The 27,651-nt window shown below is 40.0% G+C and overlaps 1 protein-coding gene across 3 annotated transcripts in view; it reads right to left on the reverse strand.

Moving 5' to 3' along the window:
• Positions 1-27,651, reverse strand: part of FILIP1 (filamin A interacting protein 1) — a 111,384-nt gene that overhangs the window by 35,773 nt on the left and 47,960 nt on the right. For all 3 annotated transcript variants that reach the window (XM_074895927.1, XM_074895925.1, XM_074895926.1), the window contains 2 exons: positions 12,592-12,765; positions 10,329-10,507 (listed from right to left, as the gene is read on the reverse strand). In XM_074895927.1, coding sequence (XP_074752028.1) covers positions 10,329-10,507; positions 12,592-12,765 — 353 coding nt within the window. The remainder of the gene's footprint in view (positions 1-10,328; positions 10,508-12,591; positions 12,766-27,651) is intronic.

Below are 27,651 nucleotides of genomic sequence, written 5' to 3' on the forward strand. Positions count from 1 at the left end.
ATATGCTGTGTCCCAGCTGTCAGTTTGAAAGGCTATGAAGATATTTTTGTTAATTTTCGTGCCAGGACCCTCAGCTCTTGCCCTGAACCCAAAGGAGCACACACCTGCCTACCACATCCATCTCACAATGCCACCTTTGCTAGTGCTTTTTGCCCCTGTGTTCTGGAAGTGGAGCATAAGTGGACACTCCCCCCCCAATACCCAAACCAAACCAAAACCCACCACAACCCTGAAAAAAAACCTAAACAAAAAAACCATACACCTACACAAAGCTTTTCTACTACCACATGGCAAATTACTACAGCTCATGCAATTCTTAGGTTTGCTGCTCACATTAGAAGATTTCTGTCTGTTGGGAGACAATTACAGAAGAGACTGTGCCCATAGCATTCACCCATGGGCTAGACTCTTCCAAGATATGAGGCTCCTACTTTAACCTCCTTCTTGTAGTTGCTTAGAGCAGGATCCAAAAAAAGACTCACATGGATTTCTGGAATGCAATTAATGAAGAATTTAAAGAGGAAAAGATAGACAAAACCAAAAAGCAACCAGATACTAATCTGGATGTTCATAGGCACCTAATTTCTGGGCAGATCTGTATCTTGGTTGCATAAATTTACTGTTGCACATCCTTAGAAGTCCCATCATCTTGCCTGAACTGAACACCATTCTCCACGTGAGGTTATTTGGGCCTCATTAAATACATCTCTTTACACACAGAACAGCAAGGGGCTTGTTCTGAGGATCAGGGAGACACAGGCTGACCACAGCCATCGCACAATGATGGGAGCCATGGGTGCTGCCATTTGAAAGAAGACTTGCAAGGGGGCTGCCTCTTGCACCAGTCCCTGTGAGTTGCGTTACTTGCCCAGGGACTGGCATACCTGATTTTATTTCTCTTCTCAGTCTGAAATAATTCCAGTTTGCACTACCCCTTTCCAAGATGATGTCCAGACTACCAGCCTGTTGAGCATTTGCACAGCAAAAGGAAAGGACAGGGAAAACTCATGTACCCAGATGGAAAGCAAGCAAGGAGAAACCGGGCCAGTTTCGTACAGTAAGTGTGAGTTAGAAGGTGCTCTTCTTGCCTCTTCTTGCCTTTAAATTTCCTTCTACCATATCTGTAGACTCTGAATAACTTGCCCTCTGAATAACTGCAGGGCTTATGCATCCTGGCCCTGTTGTTTTCTAATCAGGCATTTGGTTGTCAGCTGTTGATTTCCACTGAGCATCCTCGCTTACAAATCACTATTGTTTTTAAAAATGTTATAATGACATAAGTGCAAATGATACCTCACACACAAAGAGAAGCAAAATCAGTTTGGAAAAGCTTACAGCCTCCTTGGTAGAATCAACAGGCAATACTGACCAAAAATAATTCTAAATACAAAGACATTATTGGGCTGTAGAAATGATGTAAAAATAATATAATAGTCTATTATTATTATTATTATTATTATTATTATTATTATTTCATATAGAAGTTATATAAAAATATAATCATAAAGGAAATAAATATTGTTGATAAGTTATTTTGCTGGAGAGCAAACTCTTATCCAGGAGCTATAAATCCACACAAGAAACTGCTGTATGTAATACATTCATATATGCATATATATACTTCTACAAGTACATACACATGCACACTTTAACATTTTCAGAGTTCCTACCCTGATTCTCATTAATCCCATTAATAAAGAAGAGCTCTACTAACTTCAAAGGAATTGCAACAATGCCAGCTTTGTGCTCATAAAATCTAGCATCAAGGCTGGCATTTTTGCAGGTGAGTTATTTCCTAAGACCTGAAGAAGGTGGATGTAGAGAGCTCAACATGCTTATGATAGGCACAAAGCAATAGTGCTTGCCACCAAAACCAAGCCGAACAGACCAAACAGCACTTGGTTTGTCAGGTAAAGACATAAGCCAGTCAAACCAGGACACACTCTCCTCCATCAGAGGATTAGCAGTGCCCACAAAGCATGAGCTGTGCAACACCTGCAAGTGGCAATGCCCTAGCCTCCACACTACCCACCTGCCTTTCACCAATATGGACATGGTTTTGCCCCTACTGGTTTTGGAAAGCCAGTAATTTGCAAAATGAAAAAATGTTGAAAGATATGCATCATTTTAAAACAAGTTAAGCCATCGAGGAAAAGCCTGGTATTTAAATGATGAAAGAGAATAGGTCTATCTCTTTCCAGTTCCTCTGAAAATGAACATTTGAAATGGAACTGTGCAGGAATTTTCATCCTGTGACATATATATTTGTCACAAAGAGATACTTTTTCATCTATGACATAATTGCTATCATCAGAAAAGCACTGCTGTCATTCTGCTATAATTTAGCCTTATTTTCTTCTCATTTCTTTATCTTTTGTCATTAGGGCATTACATATTCAGTTACGTTACTATTAATCATTCCCTAACATAAGCAACTGGATAACAGAGCTGTATGAGTAATTGATTTTTCAGTTCCAGAGCTGAACCAAAACTTCAATAAGTGATTATTGAAGAAAAAAAAAAAAAAAAAGCTTTACTTTTCTCTGTCATTCAAGTGAAAAAAGTTTCATGTGGATTTCAGTGAAACATTTGTACACCCCGAATAAGTAATTTAATTTCCATCTTTGTCATTTTGAGAAAAGCAACAAATAGAGAGGACCATATATTGGCACCATTCACTAGACCAATAAGTGAAAAATCCTTGCTTTTCAGAAGATGGAGAGACCTGGCCCAGTGAATTCCTATGTCTGGGGGAATTTGAATACCCAGGCACTGACCTGCAAGAAGATTTTCACCCCTTTGGTGAAAAGAAGTCAAAGAGTATGTTAGTGACTTGTAAAAGTAGAACAATTTTACCTGGGAAGACTGGGAACAGACACCCCAGGACACCCAATGACATGACCAGGAAGGCCTCCTCAGGGAGGTAGGTGGGTTTGGATCCCAACAGGTTGACGGGAGGATTGAAAGTCTCCCATGGTCTAGGTGAACAGCATAATCACAGGGTTATTTGTTAGTTTGACTAGTTGGTCTTGTGGATTAAGCCACCAGATTTTCTTTGATTACATTTATAATAATTATCTTACATCCAAAATGACATTTTAAAATAAGTTTTTAAAAATTTAGTCAAAACACTAACTATGGTAACACAATATTAAAGTCACAGGCACTTTACAAATATGTGCTGAATTATACATTTTGTGTTCTGCATTTCCTACTCCTCACATTTGCATAAACTTTTGCAAATTTCACAAGAATGTTTGGTTTAGATCTTTGCACCTCCTGGGTTTTTTCTTCTGCCTTAAGATGTTTCCACATATAAGCCTTAAAAAGAAATGAAAACTGAAATGCTGCAAATATAAAATTCATTATGGGTATTCTCCACTGCTGGTGGAGATACTGCAGAAATGAGAAGGGATGCACAATTTAGCACACTTTTGGGGAAAGATGATGGAAAAAGCATTACATCCGTTTAGGGTTAGGAAAACTCAGAGTCAGAATAATACACACACCACACCCCCAAATCAGATGACTTCTTGAGGTTCTTCACACAACTTAGTGGCAGTTATCTGACCATTTAGAACAGTCCTTGAATATTTGTAGGGCATTAATCAAAAGAGTAAGTCATATACTTTGCTAATCAGTCTGTACATCTCTTCACAGGTAAAATTCTATTTAAAAGTAAAGCAAATATCCAACATGTTCAAGCTTGAGTGCCTATTCACATATATTTATACTTGTAAATAAGTGGCATCTATCTAAACTTTTTAGAAATTCACTGAAACCTGGCACTTTGACTGAAACCTGTTTCTAATCTTTCTGAATGAGGGAGCAATTTTCCCTTTGTGACCTTGATTATATTCTTGTTTTCTTTGCCTAAAAAAATTACAACTTAAAAAGATGACCTTAGTAGAGCTGTGAATGGATATTTATTTCAGTAGTATAATAACTCTGAAACATGCCAAAGGCCCCTTAAATGTTAAAATTGTTACCTATTGCACCCTGGACAGATTTGAGGTTCGTGAGTAGATTTTGAATGAAGTCATTTTTCCCCCCTATCTGACCCTGGGAACATGTGAATTGACTTTAGCAAGCAAACTTGCTAGGAATAATGAACTACGTATAGTTTTGTAAAATAATTCTCTCTCAAGGGCTGTGAAGCTGATGCCTACTTAGAAATAATTTTGGAAGAATAGCTGAAACAACACATGATGCCATTTTATATAATCCCAGAAGTGACTGAAAGACTGGACAGTTTTGAAGACTATCCAAGTGTGAAGAGATGGATTTGGATTAGCCCCAGCTCATGGCAAGCCTCACATTGTGTAAGACTCACAATACTTTCATATTGTTTCTCCGCAGTCCAATGTGGCTGTTTGTTCTCTCATTTTTAATTTACCTTTGGAGCCGTTTTGTTGGAACTTGGGACCAAATTCATTAGTTAAAACAAACTTCGAGCAGTCGCTGCCTCGCAGTCAGCTAGAGCTTTAAAAGTGGCCCTGAAAAATAGATGACCTTCAGATTTACTTAACTGTGCAGAAATGGTATTTGTCATTGCCAGGTTTTTTCATTTATTTCTTTTAATAGACTACCACAGAATTTGTGATCTGTGATCCTGTGCATATATTACATTGACAGAAAATAGTCAGTGTTTCCAAACCATACAGATAGCATGTCAGCCTAAAAAAATGAATAAAAACTCTACTCTTGTCTTCTACATTACAGTATTAAAAGTTTAGAGATGCACTTACGAAAAGTAGACAGTGACTCAGTGCTCTACTACGGCCAGTAATGTGTGGTAAGATGAGTAACTACTGTAGGCAACAGTGAATTCCCACAGTCCCATCAGGCTGACTTTTCCTTTTTTTGTGTCACAATTTGGAAACCAGTAACAATCACCACATATGAAAAAAGTCAGAGTGCAAATATGGCTAAGAACTCTTTGAGAAAAAAAAAATAGCAAAAATCTTTCTGTAAAGTAACTTAATTTCCAGACTTTAAAGGAATCACCAATAGATTACACAGTTACAGGCCAAAATCTGTGCTGTATGTTGGCACAATACACCTCACCCTAATACCTCTGTATGGGGCTATTCTTACCACAGAATTTGGCCTTAAACTGGTGAATCAGAAAGATTTATTAGCCCTGAACACTTCATACTTTTGACTTGATTGTTTTCTAAACAATTGACTGATGGATACTCTGCCCCACTGTCTTCCTGCCAGCTCCTTTATTTTACAATCTCTATAAAAATCAAAAGAAAATGCAAACTGGAAAGGTAACACACACAAAATCTCCAAGCTATGTCACGCTCCAGCATTTACACTTGCTTGGGTCCATGAAATAAAGGGAAACAAAAAGGCAAGCACTTCCCAATGAAAGGCTTGGTGCTGCCGTCTCGTGGGAAAAGGGAGAAGGGGAGCTTTGGTAATAAAAACAGAAATGCAAAAAGGGGAAAAAATATTTTTAAAACTTGCTAACATCAACACTCCCATTTTTGTTTCAGGATGGCTGTGTGCTTTATTGCTCAGAGAACAGTTTCCTTTGCAGGTGATGTGGGCCCAGAATTACATCACCAGCAGAGCAGCCAAGAGCATCTCGGTGCCAGGATGACCGAAGCCGAGAGGAATGTATTATCACAGACCTCTGAGGGACTTGCCAGTGCATTCCTTGCTGGGGGTGCTGCGATGGGGGAGGCAGAGAGGAGAAAATTTTACGTGAAGACTGAAAGGAAACTTTGTGGAGGAAAGATCTGGGGTCACAGTCCTGCTGTCTCCTCTAAGCAGATCTAATTATGGCCATGTACTTCAAAAAGAGGGTTTAACTAAAACCAGATTTAGCAGCGCACTGCTTGGGAAGTACAGACTGAATCTTCATCTTTGCCTTTGAGGAAAATACAAAATGCTCCAGTGCACTGGGAACACTGTCACTGTAGTTGTAAAGAATAATTTGAAGCTGCAGCAAGGAAAGTATGAGTCAATTTAAAATTCTTATCACTTCAATGAATTCTTACAATAAAAGGGGACTAAACATAATATTGATGCTTTCAGACATACAATACTTACATTAGATACTGAGTGTGCATTTACTGACACATTGTGTGGTAGGGTAAAAGAATCATAGCAGTCTCAAGGATCATGCTGGAAATGATCAAATTGCTCACAAAGCAGTTGCACAGATTTCCTTTAACGAGCTCCAACAAAGCCTTTCTGCCACATCGCACCCTCTATTTGGCAAACCATGTCCTATGCATATGAAAGAAACTCCCTCCTCCTCCCATTTTTGAAGGCTTTCAAGCTATTTCTGCCATCCATCCTGCAGGACTGGCTCAGTGGTCCTCACCACAAGCCTGTTTCTGAACCATTAAAATCAGTGAGAGCTTTCCAGTGCTTTTAATAGCAGCAGAATGTGCTGTCAACAAACGGGATTAAAAGAAGAGTTTGAGACAAGTTGTTCAGATATTAACACCTCTGAAAATGTCAGGATTTTAAACCTCAACTCCTAGGTCGATCAAGAGGTCAGTGCTGAGGTTGCACAGAGCTCTTCCCTTTTCCCCCAGAAGAAGCAGCCCTGCTGACCAAATAAAAAGTTTATAATTGATCCTAAAGATTTCTCCCTCCCACCAGTTCCCTAAAGGGGAAGGCAAGAGGGCTGGGACTAGACAGAGCAGAGAACAACCAAATACCACTTCAGCCTGCTTTACACAAGAGCTTTTTGCAGTAGGGAAGTGCCAGTAGCTGGTTTAGCTGCAGCCAGCTCAGCCGCTGCCTGAGCACACACTGTCAGCTCACTCCCCAAAGCGTGACTGAAGATCAGGAGCGTGCCCGTGCTTGGAGGACTCATTTTATCATTGTGGCTGCTGCTGCGTGATCTTCTGCTCTTCAGGTGTCCGCTGCAAGCCACCTCGTCAGTGTAGCTACAGTCTGTCCCTTCATTCTCCACCTGCCCGACAAGAGACTCCTCAACCCACTGACTGCCACCAAGGGCCTCTGAGGGGGCCCCGGGGGCCTTCAGCTCTTCTCCTTGTTCCTCAGCCTCATCAGGAGGCTCCAGGAAGGTGGCTGCTCTTGCATTCCCCGGGATAGGAGATGCCCAAGGACAGCTTGATGTTACAGGAACAGCGGCTGAAGCAGGCAAGCATGGAAAAGGGGAGTTTTGGTCAAATGGTAAAAATAGAGAATGCTGTCCCTAACTTTCAAAACATTCCCATCTTTAGATATGATTATAGCATACTATAGGGAAATTTGCAAAACACTTCAGCCACCTTGTCTGTAGAAGCACTTTCCATTAAAAGTACCAGATTTCTTTCATCTCCATCTGGTAAACGGTTGTCACAACTCTTCCTGTAACATGCCAACCTTTTCCACAACCTTTCTACAGCTTAGTTGCACTTGGCGTTGAAGAGCCAATACCAACAGTCAGGCCCTTCAGCTTTCTCCATTTACCCATGATAGATGTCTAAATTTTAAATATCCCTGTGTACAGTTTTTTTCTTTCTTATACTTTTCATGCATAATTATTCTTGACAAATCATGTTTTCCTATTACTTCCCATGTAAGGCTGACCTAATAATTAGTCCCTCATAGGGACTGGGTGCTTTCATAATCATGTTGTGGATGGATTAGAGATAATGTATGAAAGTGTATGCAAAAAAATATTCCAAAGTAAATACATTAAGAGTTCTAGAAATACATTAAAACCAAGACATTTTTCTGCTCTTAAAAATTTCCCTTTTTATCTTGTTCAAACTTTCACAGGACAGCAAAAACAGATGTGGCCTCTAAAAGGTGATGTGGGCAACAATGGTTAGGAAAGATTGGTAAAACACTGTGAAGAAAGAAATTACTTCAATTACTTAGGTCCAGGACAGAAATTAGTACTTCTCACATTGTACCAGACTGCTGTGAGATGGCCATCCCACAGGACTGTTCTTCCTCTGGCTCACCCTGTCTCATTAACTTTATAACTGCAAGTTCAGCAGAGTCGCTGACGGGCAAAGTTCACCTCCACATCCCTTTTCTTTTTCATGGAGACTACAAGTCTGTTTGGCTCTTAATAAAATAACCCTCAGACCTCAAAGCACCACAGTAAAACAAATTATATAAATAGTGGTACTTATAAAACAAGAATGCCTGTGCAGGATCCTCAGAAATGCCTTTGGGCAGGTTAGTTCTTCGTCCCAATATGCAGATTAAGTGAGTATGTGAGGTTTTTGTATGTTTTGTCGTAGCTTTCCACTACAAACTCTTTCTTTTTGACAAAATTCTATTGCTGCTTGCCACTGTGGGGCTTTCCTGAGAAGTCATCCCATCACCGTCTCTTTCTCCGCGACTATAGCCCTCAAACAACACTACTTCCAGGTTTTAATACCTACAAAGACATGGGTGCACCCTTAGTTTCATGTGTACTCCACAAACAAAGATGAAGAGTTGAGATCATTTAAGACTATACACTAATGAGTGGTTCACAGCCTATCCTGAGTTTGCTAATCTGCTCTGCAAGTGATCTGGTAGGAGGACCCTGAAGAGAGAGGGATATGCATGCTTGGTTTTCTGTGTTTAGCTACATGCCATATCCCCTTGGTCGCTACTAAACTTGTAACAAATTTTCTCATTAGTCCCTTAGACAAAGTGGATTAAATAGCAAACATTAAGTTTCTTGTGTCACTCAACACAAATCAAAAGGCCTTCAGCACTGCAATTCTTCCCCCACAGCCACTGGTACAGAGGCACTGGCGACTAAAGCTGGCAGATTTAGTTGCTCTTAAAGATCTGCTTTCAAGACAAGTTCAAATTCAAATTGTCCTTTTTTTATTATTTTTTTTCCAAAAATTGTAGAATGTAGAAAAACTGAAGTTTAAAAGTCAGGAAAAAGCAGGAAGAATATAAGAAAATGCCCACAGAGGTGGGCTTGATATCTCAGCAGTAGTAACGTGAGACGGAAAGCTTTTTCATCAGTTCATTGAAGGAAGGCAGTTCAAAACAGGTCATAATAGGTTATTTAGTGGCCTTCATGAGTTGAGCTGGAATAATAAGAAGGCAACAATTGTCAAATTAAGTTAATTTAAAATGTAAAGACAAATGTAAATGGTATTTTAATACCACTTTTACTTTTGTAGCACTTAAGTTGCCTGCATGTCCACACATTCATGGGTGTTCATAGAGAAAAAATGGCATCTATGAGAATCAGATGTGAAATTGCTCCTTCCTCGGCAATACAACAATTTTTGAATTTTCTGCTAAGAGAATCAAACTGCTAAGATGCAGAAGCATTTTTGTCCTTTAAAGTTTGCCAGTCGACCCAGGAAAACAGAAATACAGAAAACCAGCAGCTATTAAACCAGGAAATATGGTCACTGTAGTTCATGTGCCACCTACTCAAAGCTGGCACTGAACTGAGCTCAGGAAATACACTAACAACAGTTTAGCTCCTGGCTTTTTACAAATGTCTGCCACCAGATTGTGGTTTCCTCAAAAGCATTTTGTCTTTGAACTTGCCTTAAATATTTTTCTCAGAGCTTTTTTTTATTAAAAAAAAAAATAAATTTGTGGATTGATTTCAAGCAGTTTGGTATGAGCATGAAAATTTCATAATAAAAAACTGAGGCAGTTATTGAATGCTCATTCTTCACCTAAGGTCAGTGCTTTTTCTTTTTTTAGAGGCTCAGAGAACAAATTACTCCCACAGGGAGGACAAACACTTGAAGAAAAAAACCCTAGAGCATATGAGCCTGTGAGATAAACACTGCAGATAGTTCATCACAGGCTGGGCACATTTTATAAAACATGAAGATATTTTCTTCCAGAACACCATAGATCTTTCCTGAGGTATGTGTCTTCAAAAATATGAAAACTAATGCAAGTGGTTTGTGATTTTGCAAGCCTAAATGCTAAGAACATGGCAAAATCCATACTTGTGTGCCAGTATCCTAATGTGGTTTTCCTTACCCTGTCCTCCTGCTGTGACAAACAGCGCCCTGTCCCGCACAAAACGCAAGCACTCAGCTAAGCAGGACAGCCACAGACTTAGCCAACATAAATAACATCTGATCAAAAGCTACCAGGAGGTGAACACAAAACGGGCATGAATAATTCAAAACAAATTTGTTTCTTAATTCAAGTGCATGCTACAGGAACATTAAATGGTATTCCTCCAGCTCTAGACTTGCACAGTAGTGTACTTACTAATAATATGAGTGGACTGACATTTACAAATGGTTTACACAAGAGTTTAGTGTCACTTGAACACAGACAATACCAGACCATGTCAGTGCTGAACCGACAAGCACTGGGACACTGGGTATACTCTCTGCACTGTCTCAGGTACTCACCTCTCCCGCTCCTGTTCCAAGAGGTTGGTAAAGTCGTCGCTCTTGTTCATGTAATCTGTATGTTTATGTTTCTCATTTTCTAGCTCATAAACTGTGCGGCGATGGCACTTTTCTGCCAACAGGAGCTGTTCCAGCATGCGCCGATATGTCTCTTTCTGTTTTTCTTCAAGTCTGTCCAGCTGGATTGTAGGAAAGGAGAATAGACTGTTTTAAAGGTCTCCTTGCTTACTTCATCTGATTTATTAACCAACAATGTTGTGTTTGGTAAATGCAAGTCCCATAATTTTATGTCTTGGGCTTACATAAAGCAGTAACTAGAAATAAGAGTAACTGTCCTGTAAAAGTAATGATTTCTTTGGATGGTGTGTTCGTAATCAACATTTTCACGGTTCTCAGATACACAGAGGACAGAACTTTGCTTAGTTTTAGGGTAACAGATAATATTGTTGCAGTGCAGAATTTCCCCTGTGGTGCGGTGGTGTGCACACTTTCCTCATTTCTCATGGGAAAAGCTGTAGCAAATGCCAGGGCAGGATACATACAGACCCTGGGAGCCTGAGTTCACACACCTATATGGGGACTAGACACCTACCTGTGGAATGTGAGGTGTAAGCTCAAGGATGAAACACACCTTCAATGCACCTGTAGGACTGCTGAATTATGAAGTCTAAAAAGTTTAGATTCAGCATAGATTCAGTTTTATACTACTAAAATCAATTCATTATAAGCCTTAGGATTTTCCCCTCAGCCTGTTTTTTTGGACAGAAATACCTCTTTCTTTATTAGCAACACTGCCTTTTTTGTCTTTTGGGTTTTTAATATTAATTTAATATGCCATTTATTATTCAAACAAATGCTAAGGCCAGGGAAGTTTGTCTAAAAAGTTGCCAGGGCACTCCGAAGCCACCACAGCTATTCATGTCATTCCTTTCACTGTTCTTGGGAGCATATGACAAACTCCATCCTCCTCTCTGCCAAAGCTGCCTACTGCCCTGGCACTTCTCTGCTTGCCTGCACCCAGCACAGCAGCTGGCAGACCCTGCTCTGTCCATCCCCAGCCCTTATCCTGCAGGAATTGCATCTTCCATGGCCCTGGCTGCACCAGGCCATTTCACAGGGTGCCTCAGCAAACTGAGGAAAATAAAGAAAACAGGAGAACCATGGCAATTTACTCTCCAGATGTTGACCATGGCAAAGTAAACCAGTCATTGCATTTTGTAAAGGAGGTGGGTTGGGTTCAGCATTTGAGAGTAGATCTCTCACACTTATGAAATTTTGTCACCATCCTATTTTAGCTTCAACATAACCCCTGCAGACCTAAACATGACAAAAGTTTTACACTGAGGCCCCTGTCAAATTATCAGCTTCTTTAGACAAAAGCCCTGCTAAGCTCTTTTAATCTTGTTTGACAATATTTCATGCATGCTTTCACATGAAAATGTTTTCTTTCCTTATTTATTATCATCCCAAAAATTCTAGATGCTTCAATGAGAATACACAGTATAAAGATATCCTGTTGGTAGACACAATTCCTGGTGAAAAAATTAAATGTTTTAATAGGAGGAACCATGAGGATTTGGACAGGCACTACAGTATATTATGTTGTTGCGTGCTTTTTCTCCATGCTCTGGACTGCTATGAAACTATAAACATGAGCAGTAGCTGATTATTTTGGCGTGCACACTGGCTTCAGGCATTCCCAGGTCTATTCTACATTCATTTATTGCTTAGATTTTAAAGTAAGGGATCAAGTCCTATAGGTCTCATTTAGGGGCTGAACTGACTTTGCAGTCCTAGAGCTTAAGCGGTGTAAAATGATAATGGATTTATGATCCCATAAATATGGTCAAAGTCAATGTCTGAAGGTCTTCTTTACTTAACTACCCCCATGATGGTGGTCTAGTATGCCAAGAAAATCAGAGTGCTTACCAGTGCTGTGAGCAGTAGAGGTTGGAGCCCCTAGTTGAAAGGAATTTAAAAACCAGAAATGTAACACCCAAAGATTTTGTTCTTGCTTAACGGCACCAGCCCTAAGGAGCATACAAGCTCTTTATTTTTTGTGTTCAAACCAAGTGACTTTGCTTACAATTTATTCTGCGGTTGAGTGAACAAGAATATTCAATTTTTCTTTGATTTCTTGCCATTTGTACAAACACTCTGTTATACTCTTGCGTGTTTTGCACACAAACAAAATATACGGAGTCTCACTTCTGGTTAGGATTCCTCCTGCACAGACATAATGTGAAAATCAAGAAGTTATTACCTCTGAAATTGGTTTCTCATAGACATCTTCCCCTATTGACTTTTCTTGAGCAAGGATGGCATCCCTGTGTAGCACTCGGAGCACGTTCTCTGGAGCTGCAGACCCATAATGAGCTTCTAAAACTTCAGGTTTGGTTTTCTCTGTCTTCAGCATGTGGATCACATCTTCCCTTGCCTGTAACATTACAAATCACTACATAAGCTAACCTATTAACCAACAAGGAAAACAGGGAAAATAGGGGCATTTAATATGTATGGACTGCATACACAAAAATAAAATAAATTAGAAGAATGACAGGCTGCCAATGCAAATATAAAAACTTTGGGAGATACCGGAGTAAACATGATATGTGCAATCTGAATGTTGTCCTTGTAGGCATTAATTGTTCTATTCCTGCCCGCTATTACACTCGAATGCTATGAATTTTTATCTGGGTTGCAACTATAGCTAAGGACCGTCATTACTCTTCATATACTTCATCCTACTCACTGCCCATGCCGTTCCCTGACTGGGGTAAGGAGATGAGTAGAATAAGCAGCACAAGTGGCCTTAATTAATATTCTGTAAACAGCCTCAAATCAAGTTTTTCCTAGTCATTCCCTACCTGACTTTGTGACAAAATATTCTCTTCAAGTAACTTTTAAAATAAAGTTTTCTAACTTTTCTTTGTTTAAACAAAACCACCTGCTTTTAAAATGAGCAAGGAAATAATTTCAGGAAATGGCAAAGACCCTTTAATCTTTTTTTTAACAAAATAGAGTAACATGAAAATAAAACAAAAAATTAACTCCAGGCAAAGATCATGCCACCCAATTGAGAACTAGCCCAATTATAAACAGCTTGCTGTAGGGGCTTACACTATACAACATTTCGTAACTTTAGCTATCAGTATTGCGCATGTCTGCAAGATACAAAATACAGACTGGAAGGGTATTAATGTTGTTTCAGCACACATGTGGGAAAGGTGTATCACTCAAGGATGCCAAAAATACTAGTGAATTATGTGGGCTAGTCTCAAAGAGTGCCAGAAGAGCATGGACACCTCACTAGGGCACATCCTGGGAATATGCCACTCTCAGTACAGGAAAAATGTTATTTTAGGAAAGTTTTAGACAGATTCGAGAATATATAATTTTTTATATCCCTGTAAAAATAACAGTTATCTTAGTATCTTCATTACTATGAGGCCAATGCTTCTATATTAAAGAAAAAGTGCTTAAAAAGTCTAATAGGATAGCATGGAAGTTCAGGGAACTATGATATAACCAGATTTTATGATGTGTTGTCTTAGGCCCTTTCATGAAGAGACAGTTTTCATACCAAGTCTGCATCCTGCCCCAATGAACAAATTCCGTTTCCCGCTGTGTCCCTCACAGGAGGGGCCCCATGCCACAGGCGTGCTCAGGGAGAGCACTGTGCAAAGCACCAAAAACAGCAGGATGAGGGGGCAGCCCCCTTCTACCCCATGCACCAAGGGCTGCAACCAAACCTCATTTTGTTTTGGTCCTGAGCACAGAAAGCTTCAGGTCCCCCATAGCCCATTCCTCAGGGACAGGCACATCTCGGATCCTAGGCTAATTGGCAGGGGAGAAGGAGTTCATTCTCTCCTGTTGAAGCTGTCAGGCCCCAGACAGCATAATTAAACATTGACAGGTCCAATCAGAGCAAACAGAGACAGTGTGGGCTTGGTGATTTAACACTATGACTTGGAAGAGCAAAGAGCTGGACTCCAGTCCCTGCAATGGTTATTTAATACAGTAATAGCTGACAGAGGGACCAAATGCTGGTCTTTGCAGCAAGTTCCTCAGCACCTGTTCAGTTGTGCACTGCTGTGCATACTTTTCTTCCAGCCTCATTGGTCTCTAATCATTGATGATTAAAATGGAGCAACTATAGCAGGAGGGAATGAGAGTCCCTAAAACAGCTTATAACTTGCCAGCTAAGAAAGGTTTCTAGAAGCTGTGGGTTTGTGTCCCCCAAGAACCAGAGGAGTGGGTGCCAGGGGAGTGGGTGATGCTGAGTGAAGGAATCAGCACCCCAAGCAGGAAAGAGGGTGACCAAGGTCAGTTCAGAGCTCTGAAGGAAACCCCTATTCATTTCTTCATCTTTAAAAGGAAGTGATGATGCACTTAGCTCCAGGGGACAGGGCAGGGCTGTCAGCTCTGAAAACCCTTTGCTGTGGCCCAAGTGGAGGGTACCCAGGCCAGGGACACGCTGGGCCCCACCATCCCCAGGGTGCAGGCAGCTCCCAGCTCATGTACCCCTTCTTGGGCACCCCATGTTCTGCAGGCACTCAGAACCTGGATCACGTTAGCGTGCAAGGTGCTTTCTGCCTTTTCTGGGCTTCGCCATTGTTCCTATCATTATCTTTTCAAGCATATTGACATTCATCAAGTACTCTGTTTCAACAGACTTATGATAACACTTTGTGAAAAGCAAACTAACAAACAGACACTCATGTTGCTAGGAAGCATTGAGCCAAAAAAGGGGCCTCATGCTAATAATAAACTGGAGGGAAATTTGCTTTTATTCAGTCAGCAACAAGCCCCAGCATAGGAAGATTCTTAAGTGCAGCTAGCCTAGGTCAGAGAGGGGCCCATGCAACGCCCTTATCTCCCATCAGCCTCAGGATTTGCAAACTCCAGTTAGTCTCCCAGAAACTCCTCAGGATAATATAGAGGAAAAGAGCTGAAACAGCAGGCCTGTGTAACTCGTGATTTCATGTTTCCTCCAAATGACTAATTTTCCACTGAAACAACTAGAATAGAACTTACATAGAGATGCTTTCTTTCAATGTATAGTGAACAACTCTCACTGTATTAAACCACAGGATACAGACCATTTTCAGAAAACAAGTCAGAATAATGCTCTAGAGGAACACTTGAACTACTTCAAGACGCATACCTGGAAAGAGGTACAAGAGGCTCAAACTGGGGGGTCCTAGCTAAGAAAAGGAAATCATACTGGCAAGCTGTTTCTATTTATGAACATCTACTGCAGGTGCCACCCTTGTCTCAAAACACAGTGCTGTTTAGCGTAAATCATAAGCTAAGAGACAAACACAAGGAAGAAATTTCAAATTGGAAGTAAACTTCTATATAAATCCCAGAGGAAAGTTGTTAGCTGTCTTGGTAGAAGGAACATGGTGTTTGGCACAGAAAAGCCATCTCTCAAGTCCTTGTTTTTGTTTTGTTGGTGCTATGATGAGAGAAAGTATTCAAGCATGAGAAGACCACATATTGCAACAGCTTGTAAAACAATGAAACTTACTTGCATAAGTTTCTGCAAGTTGTCAGGGAATTTCTTTAAAGTCAAGATAAGGAATTCAGAAAATACATACATTCACTTTTACTGTTTTTTCATTACTTAAACTGTCCTACAGAAAACTCCAAGCTAACTTTCTATCGATACTGATCAAATTGTGGGTTCTTGAAAATAATAAGACTTTTCTGTTAATAAAGTGCCCCCAAATGTCTGATTCTCTAAACTGTAGGAGCAGTGAAGGCAGATTAATGAAGAGGCCACTTTTACCTCTTAGTAATACTCTCAAGGCAAGAAACACAGAAGATCAGATATGTTGAGATGTGTTTTTCTACACTCATTTTCTCCAGGTGCAAACCCTGCTTAGAGACTCCCTGTCCATCAAACTCATAGAACCATAGAACAGCCCAGGTTGGAAGACACCTCAAAAGATCATCTGATACAACATTTAATGGTAAAAGAAGCCTAGGTGAGATCATCTAGCACCACGTCCAATTGTATCTTGAAAACTTATAATGATGGTGACTCTACCACACCCATGGGGAGGTTGTTTCAGTGATTTGATTGTTCACACTGTAAAAAATTTATTTTTTATGAACCTGTAGCTGTTGCCCCGTGTTTTCTCTGTGTGGCTCCTTGTGGAGAGAGCCTCCATTAAGTACTGGCATACTGGGATGAGGTCCCCCCTGAGCCTTCTCTTCTCCAGGGAGAAAAGACCTAATTCCTTCAGTCTTTCCTCACAGGGGCAGGTTCTCCAGCCCTTTGATCATCTTCATGGCCTTCCTTTGGACCTTCTCCACTTGTCTGCATCTTTGTTGAATTGTGGGGACAAGAACTGGACACTACTCAGCCAACTCCTTAAGCTGTCCTTGCTGATAGAGGAACTGCAAAGTTGAACTGTATCTAAGCCTTGTTTTATGCTCACTGGAGGTGCCAAAATCTAAAGGCTGATGACCTAAAATCTCGAGTACATCCATGCAGGGGCTGAACTACTGTGGAGCACAGCTGTCCCACACAGCTTTGCCCACTTTCCTTTCCCTCCTCTCTACTACCCACTGATAAGTGCACTTACTTAAGACATGGGTTCTGTGTTTCTACCTGGGAAATACAGGACAGCACTCCCCTCCCCCAGGCGTGCATGCTAGCCGCTCAGCTGGAAAGCTGACGTGAGGCCATTCTTTGCAGGGCTACCCTGAAACACTCACTTTTTGGCACAATAAAAGAGAAGGTCTTTCTCTTGCTCACTGGCTTGAGCAGAGCAGGGCTCTGAGTTCCAAACCTTGCTTTACTACGTGCCTAGTAAAATATTTCAGTGATATAGAAAGGATGTAAAGAAGTCCCTGCATAAAATTGGAACAATTTAGGAAACAATAGCATGACTCTGCTGCTTGTAAAAGGGGACCGGCAGCCTAGCAACCAAATTCTTGGTCAATGGAAAGACTGTTACACAAGCCCAGCGTTCGGACGTGCTTCCTCCTCGTGCCCTGCCCTGCCAATTTACTACAGCCTTCTCTCCCCATTCCCACAGTCTTTGGCCTCTCCCATGAGACTGCTAACAAAACTCAGCACCCACTAAACGGGGAATTTTTGCCACAGGCCATCTGTCACCTGGGAAATGGGACTGAGCTGATCAAACTCATTTCATGTAAGGCATCTAATAAATTGGAAAAAAAATTCAGTTGTATTCAAGATGTGCTGAATGGACTCAAAGTAATCACTGTCAGCTGGCAGTAAAATCCAACTCAAGATCTTTTGCCAGTACATCTCCTAAACTCTTCTCCTGAATTTTGTTTGTAAGTAGCCTTCCTGCAAACTGAACAGTGTGTGTCTCTCAAAATCAGTTACCAGTAACTATTTCCTTCATAGCTCCATGTTTGGAACCATCTAAAATACATCTAACTACTTCAGAGAAATCTAAATATTTCAATAACATGATGACAATCCTTTCAATTAATTGAAAGAAGTTTTGAAAATCCAGGAGCAGGAAGAGTATTTACGAGGAATATATATTTGGAAGATCTGATACTTCGAGCTTTTGACTCTTTTCTAGTTATCATGACACTTTGTTATACCTGCACAAGTGAAAGAATTAAGTAATAGAGGTTCAATGCTTATGAGGTTATATTTTTTGTGCCAGTGATTAATAACATGAAATAACTATCAAACCACAGACGAGAACCTTTACTTCTACTTGTGGTGTAGTTACTTGCATTGCACACAGTTCAGGTTATTTACAGTGCAACAGCTGCTCTGTACTGCTTTAGAAACTAGATAAGGTCACAGGTTCTTCATGTAATGTTGTGGTTTTACCAGTGGCTGATTTCCTAATTCCAATAGACTTTACAAATGTTTCACCTAGAGCTAACAAACAGCACACTCAAGGCATCCTTCTGAGGGAGATCAGGAGGATGTTCTCACACTGCTTTCTGTGCTATCCAGGACCAGCTCGTGCCATGTCACTGCCAGGGGAGGAATAGTCTTATTCCTGAAAATTCCCATTAGAGACTTCTGAAAGTGAATACCATGTGTTTGCTTAGTTTACTTTAATGAAGAAAGTATCTTTAGGCAGGTGTACTCAAAAACCTGTATCTGCAAAATTTACCTAAACCTAATCCACTAATCCTTGTTTAAATTCAGTAACTTGCCTTCTTTTCTTGCCTTAGGAAGAAATTCAAATAATTAAAAGAAAAGTGCACTTCCTTCATTTTGTGTCATGATACTATGAATACAAATAAAGAAAGTAAGAAAAATTACTCCTGCCTACTGAAATGACACTTTTGTTAATGGTCTGATTCCTCAAACTGTCCCTACATACTGTTACAAGGACTGAGTAGCAGTTTGTTTTCCAGGTCAGATGTACTCAGTTACAAAGAATGCTTTGAAGCTGGGAAGTTAGATGCTCTACTGCCTATTGCATCATACAAAACTCCTTTTTGCTAAAAACTCAAGAAATATTTTTATCTCCTATACCAGATATCTGAAATAGCCTTGTTTATATCACTCACTCAGTGAGTCTAGCCCTGCAAAATGCCGGCTAATGACATGTATACATAGTTTTTTCTTTCAAGGAAGACTATGTACAGCAAATCTTTTTTCTTCCCTTTCATCTTAGCTTCATTTCCTAATACTTGGAACTGTGGAGTTCACTTGCATGAATTTCTTTTAATGTTTCCGGACTCGGGTCTATATATGTTATTTACCTTGGAGGTAAAGAGATTACTTCAGGGATGAAAAGTGACCATCAGTGGTTTTTGTACAAAAGTTTAGTGAAAAAGATCTGGAAATCCAAGTGATCCCTCCGGACTCTGAGGATATGAAACAGAATTATCCTGTCTTCTTTCTCCACAGTGTACAGAACTTTCTGGCCTTGTATGAAGCCTTTGGAGCTATACATTGTATTTCATTTTGTTGTGCGTTATCTTACAGTGATAACACAAAAAGTCCTCCTAAAATCAATACTGGAAGAGAGCACATGACAGACCAGTTCATCTACTGCACAAAACTCTCTGAAGTGGCTCCAGAATTACATCAGAGATTAATTTGGCCTCATGTTTAAAAAAGTCCATGCTAAAGATTGCAGAACTGAGGAGAAGCAGCACTAAGCAATGTATTACTTCTTACAGCAAGCTTCAAAACAGATCAAATGAGCACTAGAAGACATCTGTCTGTTATTTCCTGCCCACACAGCTTTGTTCTGCTTTATTGCCAGAGAGCTCCATGGATGATGTCACTTTTTTCTGAAGAAAACAGGCCACCAGAGCCTTTCACTGACATAATTAATTATCTGTAGTCTGGGCCACAGCCAGAAAATTCTCATGTCAAGGCCCCGAGAAGTATTAACTCCACACTGCTTGATGTTTTCAGAATTATTAGGGTCTGGGATATCCTGTCTTGTCTTTTCACACTGAAAGAGCTCTTTGCTAAATATTATCGAACTGTGGGGCAGTTATTGTGGCATATAGAATTACAGTGTCATGATCCAGTCAGCACAGAGACCAATGTGAGGGGTCGGTGTCAGTTATGCACACAAATCTGCATGTTGGGATATGCTCTGTATGCTTCAGCAATGCATCACAACGGCTAAACCTGTTGGTTTGGATTTGCTGTATCCAGTCATACAGTTTACATCTCAGCCAACATTAACCATATAATATCATTTTGCACATGATCTGAAGGCCAGCAGCAGGCAGAGACCACAGATTGATCCAACTAGCCAGCAAGGAGAGGAAGGAAATTCTGTTAAAACACCTTTTTGGACACCTGAGCAGGAAGAATCATTAACAACAGCACACGAATGACTGTATTCACAGTTCAGGGCTGGTATGCAGCTGCATGATGCAGTGTGCATCCTAACAAATGAGGTAATTAACAAAGCAATTTTAGGTCTCTTCTCTGACCAGCACTCGTCACCACAATGCTTTCAAAGGCAGAGGAGAGCTCTCTGGTTCAGGTACTCCAAATCAGATGTGAAACCCCAAATTACTAAGTTCCTATTCTGGTTTATTCATGCTAAGGAAATGATCTGCAGCTTTCCATATCGCAAGTGAATGGCCAATCATGCTACAGCAGTATGGGAAGACATTACAATTGCAGCACATTTTCCACACACTGAGGTGTTTTTATATTGCTAGAGTCATGCAGTAAGACGATGTGTTCCTTTTGTAACCACAACTTACTTTGTGATCAGATACCACCTCTTTAAGAAGAAAAAAATATTATTAATGAAAAGGTAATAACAGAAAAAACATTTATTTTCCTTTTTCTTGTGTTATCATCTGCTCTTTAACTAGTCTGGACCAAGACTCAAAAGATCCCTGTTCTGCTCATGGACCTCTTTCTTGTGCTTCACACATAAAATTTCATCTCACCATGCTCCAATTTCCATTCCATACAGGAAATAATACTTTCCAGGAATACTGTGAGATTTAATTCATAACTATATATAAGATCCAGGTACTATTACTATGAATACTACAAAAAATAATAGCACTCTGACATCAATATAGTTCTCCTATTCATTTTTCCCTATTCATTATATTCTTTTATTATTTCCTGCATGTTTATGTACTTCTATGATATCATCCAATCTGTTGAAATCCACTGGAAACAAAAAACTATCTTCATTAGCCAGGTAAATCTGTTTATCTAAATTTCTCTTTGAAAGTGCTTCATTGACTGTATAAGGAACAGAAGCATCTGCAATTAGGTGGTCTGACCTGAACTTCTGGGAGGCACTTGAAGCTCCTGGCATAAGTACACCTTCTCCAAGAGGAAGAAACTTGCCCAGGTATTTTTTTCTGCAGTGATCTAGCTGTCTTCTGTGAGGAATGAGCATGCATGAAGCGGGATGGAGTGAGAGACAAGCTGGTGCCACTGGGGCAGTAGCCGTCAGGATGGTGAAGTTCAGAGGAAATCCTTCTGCCTCCTCTGTGGAGACGCAAGCATAACTCAGGAGCGGGATACCCACAGATGTAAGTGTGTATACATGTGTAATAAACTGTATATATAACTTTCTCTTGTCCAAGCATTTTGTTGGCTTCAACAAGCTGTTTTTCAGTGCTCTGTGCTACATGGATGTGCGTTCAAGTTACTGATGACTGATGAATGGGCAAGAACAGTAGGACTGCATTACAGCAAGCACTTACCAGCGTAGTCAATTATTTGAACAGAGGAGTTGTCAGAGGAAATGAAGGATGTGGCGGGAACTCAGAGTGAGGTCACTCAGAGAGGGCAGGCAACGAAAGGCACAGAGTGAGAGCTCCCAGCCATGCCCACGATGCCCTCACAGTCTCCAACTGTCTCTGAAATCCCCCTGATCCTCCCCAATGTCTGTCCTTCCCCTCGCCCTCCCCAAGTCCCACTTGGACATCCTCTCCCCTCTCCATTCTCCCATTGCATTCCCGGGAATGCACCCCGACACTTTTCAAAATGCAATGTTTCTTGAACTGCTGAGACTGCCTGAGCCAACACCAGGGAAACAGGTTTTCATTGTGAAGCTGACTGCATCAATACTTCTGTTTCTGACTTGTATAAACTCGAAAGTGACAAATGCCTCAAAGTTACCATGCAACTGCACTTGGGTTAGTCTTTTCTGCTCATTTTGCTGGTATAGAAGAATTGATGCTAAATTTTTGAAAAGAAAAGCAAACATTTCCAGGATAAGGAAGACTTCACTTGCAAAATCCAAACCATTCCTGTCTTAGGAAAGGACTTCCCTTCATAGTGTCTCACAGTGCATCATTCTGGGTGCTGCATGTGCACGGCCCTCAGAAATAAGTCACTGAGCTCATTTTGATTTGGACATCGTGAAAAATTCTACACTGAAGCCAGCAATTTCGTGAAGAAGTGGCAAGACACAGGATGTTCAGTAGGGCCAGCAGTTTTCTACGTGAAAATGTTACATTTCTCGCATTTTAGTCAACCAATAGGTGGAGCCTTTAACCCTAGAAACAAGACACTTTCTCAGATAGCTATGTTATCACAATTATTATATAAAGACTCACATTTGCTTTTATTAAAGCTTATTTTGGATGGAAAATAATCCATTTTGCTCTCAAGAGCTTATCTGATCCTCGGCTGGAGAACAGGAGACGCAAACTTAACAAATATACAACTGGAGCAGAAAAGTTAATAAAAACAGACTCAGTTGCAACTGCATTGTTAAATTAACAACTGGTGACTCAGAGTACTGGACAGCATTATGACACACAAGACATATGCTTATTGCAAGCTCTCCCAAGAATCCCAGATATTTTAAAGCCAGAGAGTCCATGCATCTAGTATTTATTACGAAAGGGTTGGCCATGTCCTTTCCCATGGAGTGAGCCTTCTCTCAAGAAAATTATAAAAGATACAAGCTTTCTCATTATTATTGCACTGAGTATACAATTTCTATTAAGTAAAACAAACAAACAAAAAGAGTAGTCAAGTGACATCGGTTAATTTAAATTATTTTTAAAAGATTGCAAAGGAGGATCAGTTAAAGACACTGATCCCAATGGGAACAAGACCAAAACTTAAAAGTTGATCTGGGGCAGTCCTTACTGTTCTGTTTTGGATAGAAGACCAAGAATTTTGGAAAAAAAAAACAAGCTGCTCATACTCTTTCCTCCACTCTAGATGAGATGTTCAATGGATCTGAGATACCTGACAATTATTATTCTCTCTTCTGACTCTCCAGGCCTAGATAACAAGATGCATGTAGCTCTGTTAAGTACAGCTCAGGCATTAACAGAGAAGGACGTTAAAATGTCTTTGTGAAAGAGGTTTTTAGCCTACAGCTGTCCAGTGACAGTGACATTTTTTTGAGGATAATTACTTTGAAAAACATATCATTCTAAAACAGTCTTATTACTAAAGAAATGGCTATCATCACTATGGTTGCTAATATGTCTGCCCTTAATTTCAGAGGGAGAAGGAAATTGCCTGAACAGCACAATTTAACTGTATTTCAGTATACTCTCTTATCTTTTTCTTTTTTTTTTTTTTTTTTCTCTCATAAAACAGCAGGGTTCTATTTTAAAATTCATGATTCTGGGACTTGCTAGACAAGCCCTGCTTACCTCCCATGATATCTCCTGCACTTTGCACAGCAATGATTGCAAGCTACAGAAAAAAATTTCTCTTCTGGGCAAAATTAATCTCTGGTTATAAATTATCCATTGAAAATAGAATAGAGCATTTGTGGTCTGATGTCTGTCCTAACTTCATTTATTTTTTGTCCTGCAAAATCCTGTTTCACCAGGAAAACACAAACAAACAAACAAGAGGTCAGTGAGAGGGGAGAGAATTTTTAACTCATTGTACTAATACTCTTACACCAGACATTTTTAGGCACATTTTTAGGCTTTCATTTTGCTACAGTGTGGATACCATCTTTCTCTTTGTTGTCTTGCCTTTTCTGTCTCTAGCTTAGCTCAATTTATCACTGTTGTATTCCCCCTTTCCTTATACTCTTTTTCTTCTGTTGCCCAACCTCTTTCCTCTCATTCCATTCTCCTTAAGTCACCTCTCCCTCCTCATATTAACCCTATCTTCTCTTTTTCCCTGTAGCTCTGTACATGCCAAGGTTTTTCTCTCAGGGAATTTGAATTTCATTTGTATAATATACTCATAAAATCATAAACTACTTCAATCCAATTAACAAGACTTCACAGTTATAAACATTTATGCAAAGCTACTCTACATGCACTTTTCTCTGGCTTTACCTATTCTTTCCACTCTTGCTCCTCTTCAACTTCTCAAACTCTTGAGATATTGATAATGACCATTTGAAAACTTCTCTTCACTCTGTTATGTACTTTTTCTTCTGGTGCCAAGGCATCTCATCCCAACTTTCTCTTCTGACTTTACTATTACCTAAAAAAAATACATTTGGTTTCCACCCACCTATCTATCCCATATTCCTAGCTTGAGCTTTCAGGCAGCTCAATATTTAATAATATTAGTGCAAGAATATCAAGAAAGGCACTGAAGAAAAAAATATAGGAGTTTGTACAGTGTTTTTAACTAAGCAATACCTACATAGCTATCATAAAGTTGTTTTGAAATCTCAGGAAAGTCAAGTTCAAAACAAAAGCAGTTCAAGGCATTACATGAGGGTTTACACATTGCAGCAAGAGGAAAAAGAGACAGAGAGAAAAACATCATAACCACAGCTATAGAGTCAAACTCTCTGGCTTGTATCAATCAGTGTGACAAGTGATGGGAAGGATAAGTAAAGCCACATCAGCAGAGAAACAGAAATATTAAACACAGTGTACAAGGCACCAGTGAGCTCTCTTCTACTGTACCATGCACAGTTCCAGCTACAGAGGTTAAGAAAGATGAATCCAGGGTGTAACTGGTGCTGATCAAGCAGTGATGGAAGATGTGGAAAGTCTGTTTTGCTAGAGAAAACTAAAAGGATGTGGCATAGCTAGAACAGCAAAACAAAGGCTCAGAGAGTGTGAGACTGCTGTCTACAAACACACCAGGCATGGCATTAAACATCAGGGAGAGAGGTAGACTTTTCAAAGCATGATTGGTGTATAACAAAATTTCATAAAGGTTTCACTAGACATAATTACAATTGCACTAGAAATTAAAAGAAATAAATTTGCTAAATATTAAAGCTTTTCAGTTCTGAAACTATTTTCCAGTAGGAGTATTGAAGGTAAACAATTCCACCTAATCTTAAAACACAGATTGATAAATTCATGACTAAGGTTAAATGAAGGGCTTGCCTAAAGAATTAGCTGCTGGGAGTTGATTTACAGCAGATCTTCTGGAGTTTTATGTCCAGAATTCTCAGAAAAATGGGTCAGTCAATGCATGTGCAGGATGAGGATGAGGAAGTGACAAAAAGGGAGAATAGGGAAAAAGGTCAAAACTAGAGAAATGAAGAAGGGAAGGAAAGCTGAATAAAGAGGGATAGATAGATCTTGGGAAAGACAACAGAACAGAATGATTATATAATAGAATGTATTAATAAAATATGTAGCTATACAAAAAGGAAAGACAGTAGAAAGTAGAAAAACAGTAAACAATTTTCCTTTTCCACTTTACATTTACAAAGCTTAGTCTTCTGATAGAAAGACAGATAGTAAAATACCAAAATACCTTTAAAAATGTTAGAATGCAATAGGTAGTAGATCACCTATACCCATGTGGGTAGCTGCTATTTCAGTTTGTTAAGAAAGAGAATGTGGTAGGATGTACAGCCACTGGTATCCATGTTTCATAACGACCTTACCAGGGAGAACAAAACACACTGCCCTCACCCACCTCTACTAACCCTTTCCTGATAAACCCAGGTCAAGAAGAAAGTCTAGCAGCCCACCTGAAGGTGAGCTCCTCCTGGGTCTGTTGGATGAGAGAGCTCTTTCCCCCACAATTACCTTGTTTCAACCATCAGCAACCAGCCCCTGTATCTGCCCTACAACAATCTCTCCTGCAGCTGATGAAGCCACCAGTGCAACCTGCAGTTTCACAGTGGCACAAATGCAATTAACCTACTAACCCCAGGACGGCAGTCTTAATCCTGGAATGATGTTTTCACTAACAACCTCATCAGAGAGACCAAATCAAACTGGACATGATGGGGAGTGCTGGCTTCAAGCCAGGAGGAGCACACATTGCCATGGGATGCATTGGCTGCTGCTCCCCAGGCAAGGGGAGACATCCTTCCTGGGCAGCTATCACTCTGATGCCTTGCATGAGCACTCAAATTAACCATTAAATGCAGTTTTAAATACAGATTAAAAGAAAGGGCTGCTTTGACAAGGGAGTCACTTGGTCTCCCCTTGAAGGAGGGATGCTATGCAAATAGCATATGCAAATACCTCAATACCTGCTATAAAGTGTTTCCTTTCAAAAGTCAGTCCAAACCCAGTGTTACATTAGACCATTTGGAAGTCTGAAGACTTCTCAGGAACTGTGCCTTGTGATTAATGTATATATAATGTGTATATTAGCCATACTGTTCTCCAAGACATCACATTTCACATATTGTCCATTCATATCCTCAGACCTGCAACAGAGGAAATGTACAGCTGATACCTCAATATGTATTTCATTTACAGCCCACAGCTGCCCAGCTCTGAGGAGCAGAGCTTTGCTCCTCCACAGCACCAGACTCTCAGGAAACATTTCCCTCAGCCCTAATGTGTGCAAGGGACCTCAACAGGAATGGGTGGCTGAGCTGCAGGGGATGAATGCCATTTCTGCACTGGAGAAACACAGTAAAACACCAGCTATAATAAAGGCCTCAAGTGGGAAAGTTGCTTCTATTTAAATTGGTGTGAAATATAGGGAATTGTCTCCCAAGCTTAAATTGTCATCTGGCAATAGGCACAGAACCTGGCTAAGGAATTATTTTTCTTGAAAAACCCAATGATTTGTAGTGGGATGCTGTCTTCATAAATGTACTCTTATTAGTGTGTTTTGGGTTTTTTTTCCAAACATGCAATAGAAGACAGAATGGTAAACATGTATAAATACTGCTTCTCATTTCCTTTTGGGCCCCTAATCAGGAAATGCTGAAAATCAATGTTGGTATTGCTAGAGATTAATGGCTGCTGCTCAGAAAGTGTACAGGGAATATATTCCTGCCAGGACAAATACAGAGGTCGTCGGACAAAAATCTGTGAACCACAGATAGGATTATATCATCATTGTAAAGATCCATACTGTCTGTGTTGCTCTGTAATTAATAATATTCACATGTTAGTTTGACCAAAATCACTGTAACAACCAGGCAAATTAATATTATGCCTTCGTGGTTCAATTTCCTCTACTGGTGTTTGAAGTTTTAATTTCATATCAGTTTTTCAGTATTTAAAAATTAGATTTTTTTTCCTAGGTTTAGGAAGAAATCCTTCATGGACTTTTTGCCTCTGTATATTCAATACGTATTTAAAGACCATGTAATCACCGTTTTTTTATGTGAACACTGAGATCTCACAAGAGAAAAGACACTCCACTGAGCTATAAGGCCTTTAAAATCAATCCCTGTCATCAGCTCATTTGTTTCCCACTCTCCTTCAGAGAGGTTGTACTTAAGAGCTCTCCTGCCATGTATATTGGGATATATTTTTATTGCCACAGCTTCTGTATACTTTTCTCCCCTTTTGTTTTGTTACAAAATAAGGCCTAGGCTATGGTGACCTCAGCCGTTTATGAAAACCTTTCCTTCTCTATATTCAGTAAGTGCACAGGGCCCAGCCAGGAAATCTGACGACAGGCAGAGCTGTGTCCAACTTGGCCCTAGAAGCTAAAGCACAGGCAAGGTACCTGAGGTCATTATAATAATTTAAAAAA

This window comes from Athene noctua, chromosome 1 (genome assembly GCF_965140245.1).
Source record: "Athene noctua chromosome 1, bAthNoc1.hap1.1, whole genome shotgun sequence".
Classification (NCBI taxonomy): domain Eukaryota; kingdom Metazoa; phylum Chordata; class Aves; order Strigiformes; family Strigidae; genus Athene; species Athene noctua.